Source organism: Triticum dicoccoides, unplaced genomic scaffold (assembly GCF_002162155.2).
Source record: "Triticum dicoccoides isolate Atlit2015 ecotype Zavitan unplaced genomic scaffold, WEW_v2.0 scaffold79037, whole genome shotgun sequence".
Taxonomy (NCBI): Eukaryota; Viridiplantae; Streptophyta; class Magnoliopsida; order Poales; family Poaceae; genus Triticum; species Triticum dicoccoides.
Window position 1 is genome coordinate 1,511 of NW_021300168.1, and position 2,654 is coordinate 4,164.

The following is a 2,654-nucleotide window of genomic DNA, read 5'->3' on the forward strand; positions in this document are numbered from 1 at the left end:
CATATGTTCGTTCAGATGTGTCACGTACAGTCGTTGGAGGCCCAGAGCATTATATATGTTACATAAATCTAACGGTCAAGATAATTCTATTTGTTAAGATTTACCAGATCGATGGCTAGTAATTTCTAATTAACGTGCAATTTTCTAGCATATTTACCTTGCTCCTGGTTCACCTTATATTACTTTTAATATATAAATAGATGCAACATAAATATGTAGACAAGACCTGTGTTTGTCTTTGATTCCCAAGTTTGAACTAGTATAGTTCGGGTTCTTACATGATAGTGCATGTCACATTATTTTTTCACCGCTACAACGACCAAACCATGGACTGAGAAAACGGTGTTTCATATATCTAGTACTAGAGTTATTTTCTTCTCAGTTAGTACCGAAGATGCCAAATGGCGCGATGGTGCAATATGGAGGGATGTAGACATTGCACATTGCAGGTAGCGTCTGTAGCGCTAGGTTCCTTATTTCCTCGAACTGGGGCAGTTGTTGAGGCTGGACAGAGCCCTGGGCCTGTGGGTTTTGCTGAGATGGCCGGAAGGAGCCCTGGCCTAATGGATATTGTTGCAGAGGCTGTTGGAAGGAGATCTGGCTCGATGGTTGTTGTTGTTGTTTTTGTTGTTGATGCAGAATAATAGCATGAACAACATTGTGGATGGCCTGGCACTGCGACTGCTCAGGGATCTGCCATAGGTGCTGACAACACAATTCTTGCAGCAGCTGGTAAGTACTTTGTTGCAAAACTTGTGATCTTCCATGCACTATGTTGTGTTGCTGCAATACAACATCCATGCATGGAATCAGTTGTTGTTGCAAAATTTGTTGAAGGATTTGTTGTTGTTGTTGTTGTTGTTGTTGTTGTTGTTGTTGTTGTTGTTGTTGTTGTTGTTGTTGCTGTTGCTGCTGCTGCTGTGAAATTGGTTGTTGTGGTTCCGAATACTGTGGTTGCGGTTGTGGATATGGTTGTTGTGGTCGAAATGGTTGTGGCTGTGAATATGGTAGTTGCGGCTGCGGAAATGGTTGCAGCTGCAGATATGGTTGTTGTGATGGAAATGGTTGCGGCTGTGGATATGGTTGTTGTGGTGGAAATGGTTGTTGCTGCCCTAGAAATTGTTGTTGTTGTACCAATGGAACTTGCTCTTGTGGCTGTTGCTGAGATGGATTTTGTGGCTGCAATTGTGGCACTGGAACTCTAACTGCAGTTGTGGCGGTGGTCGCCACGATAGCAAGGAGGGCAAGGATGAGAAAGGTCTTCATGGTGGATTTGTATTGACCACAGCTTGCTTGGCTTAAATGATGCGCTCTACTAATGAGAATGATGGATGAGGAAGGATGATCGTCATGCTATGGGGCTATTTATAGTTGCCATGGAATGATCTCTTTCACAATTGGCATTTGTTTGTGTGGAAAGTGCTTGGATGCTTCTAAAAATCATCATTTGGTATGTTCTGTTTGGTGGCACTACTTACAAGTGTATTCTTGGACTGGTCATTAAAGTTCCTTGTTGTTGCACTATCATTCCACCACCAAAAATGTGTGATAACATGCATGACTCATCTTATTCACTTTACAGCTCAAACACTAATCTAGATTGCCTATTTTTCTGAAACTAAGTTTGTAATTTTCTGCAAATTGTTACGCATAAACTAGATAAGCATGGCTGTCACGGTACTTAGTTCGTAATCTTGTGTGGTCTGTTAAGATAGATAAGACTAGTAATATAACTTGCTTTAGTAGGCCATGACTCGTCAAATTCCTTTTACATGTCAAGTGTTGTAGTGTTCTAGAAGTTATTAGCAAGCATAAATTTTGTAATGTTCTACAAGTTGTTACGTGTAAACTAGATAAGCTTGACTTGCACACAAACAAGATTGTAATCACTAGTCATCTACCCGTGCAACTGCACGGCCTAGCTATTATAGGGGTACATATTTATTAATAAATATTTATATGTAAAATTCAAGCGCTTAAATTACAGATATCATACATCTGAACATATGCTAAGCTATTCAAACAATTGTAGTACAATATAAGCACATATATTATAAACTTCATTATATGGAAGTGTGCCTCTACTTCCCATTTATACTAAAAAATATGAACATCTACAATACCAAAACTATATAGTATGGAAATACATTTCATGACGCATCTGGTAATATTGATTTCATATTGTGAATGTTGATATTTTTTTATTATAAAGTTAGTTAAAATTTACAAATCTTGACTTTGACCAAACTTTATATGCAGATTAAAAATAAATGGAGGGAGTATCTTGGGGTCACTGCCACGTCACATTTCTCATACATTCAGTACGCGTGTCGCCCCGAACGAGTGGAGACTGCATCGTCACCTTATCCTTTCCCTGCAGGCTCAAGTCTGCTTCTTCCCAATCTTTCATTTCTAATCAAAGGAGAGTGAGGCGAGCTGGCCGGGCAGCTCTTCGTCGGGGACGTCGTTGTCTACTTGCGCGCGCCTTCGTCGGGGATTCACCCTGTGCCCATGTACAACCACCTTCCAGAAGCCATCCGAGCGGCGCCCTGCAACGCTCGCGCGGAGGTCCCAACTTAGGAGGTGGACGAGGCTGTGCAGCTCGCGGCTAAGCTGCTCTTCGCCGGGGTCGCCGTCGTCTCCATGCGCCACAC

The 2,654-nt window shown here is 41.6% G+C and overlaps 1 protein-coding gene across 1 annotated transcript; it reads right to left on the reverse strand.

The window, feature by feature from the left end:
• Window positions 1–241: 241 nt before the first annotated feature.
• Window positions 242–1,346, reverse strand: LOC119347891 (alpha/beta-gliadin-like). Its single transcript, XM_037616372.1, has one exon. The coding sequence runs from the start codon at window positions 1,264–1,266 to the stop codon at window positions 379–381; it is 888 nt and encodes a 295-aa protein (XP_037472269.1). The 5' UTR covers window positions 1,267–1,346; the 3' UTR covers window positions 242–378.
• Between the last annotated feature and the right edge of the window lie 1,308 nt (window positions 1,347–2,654).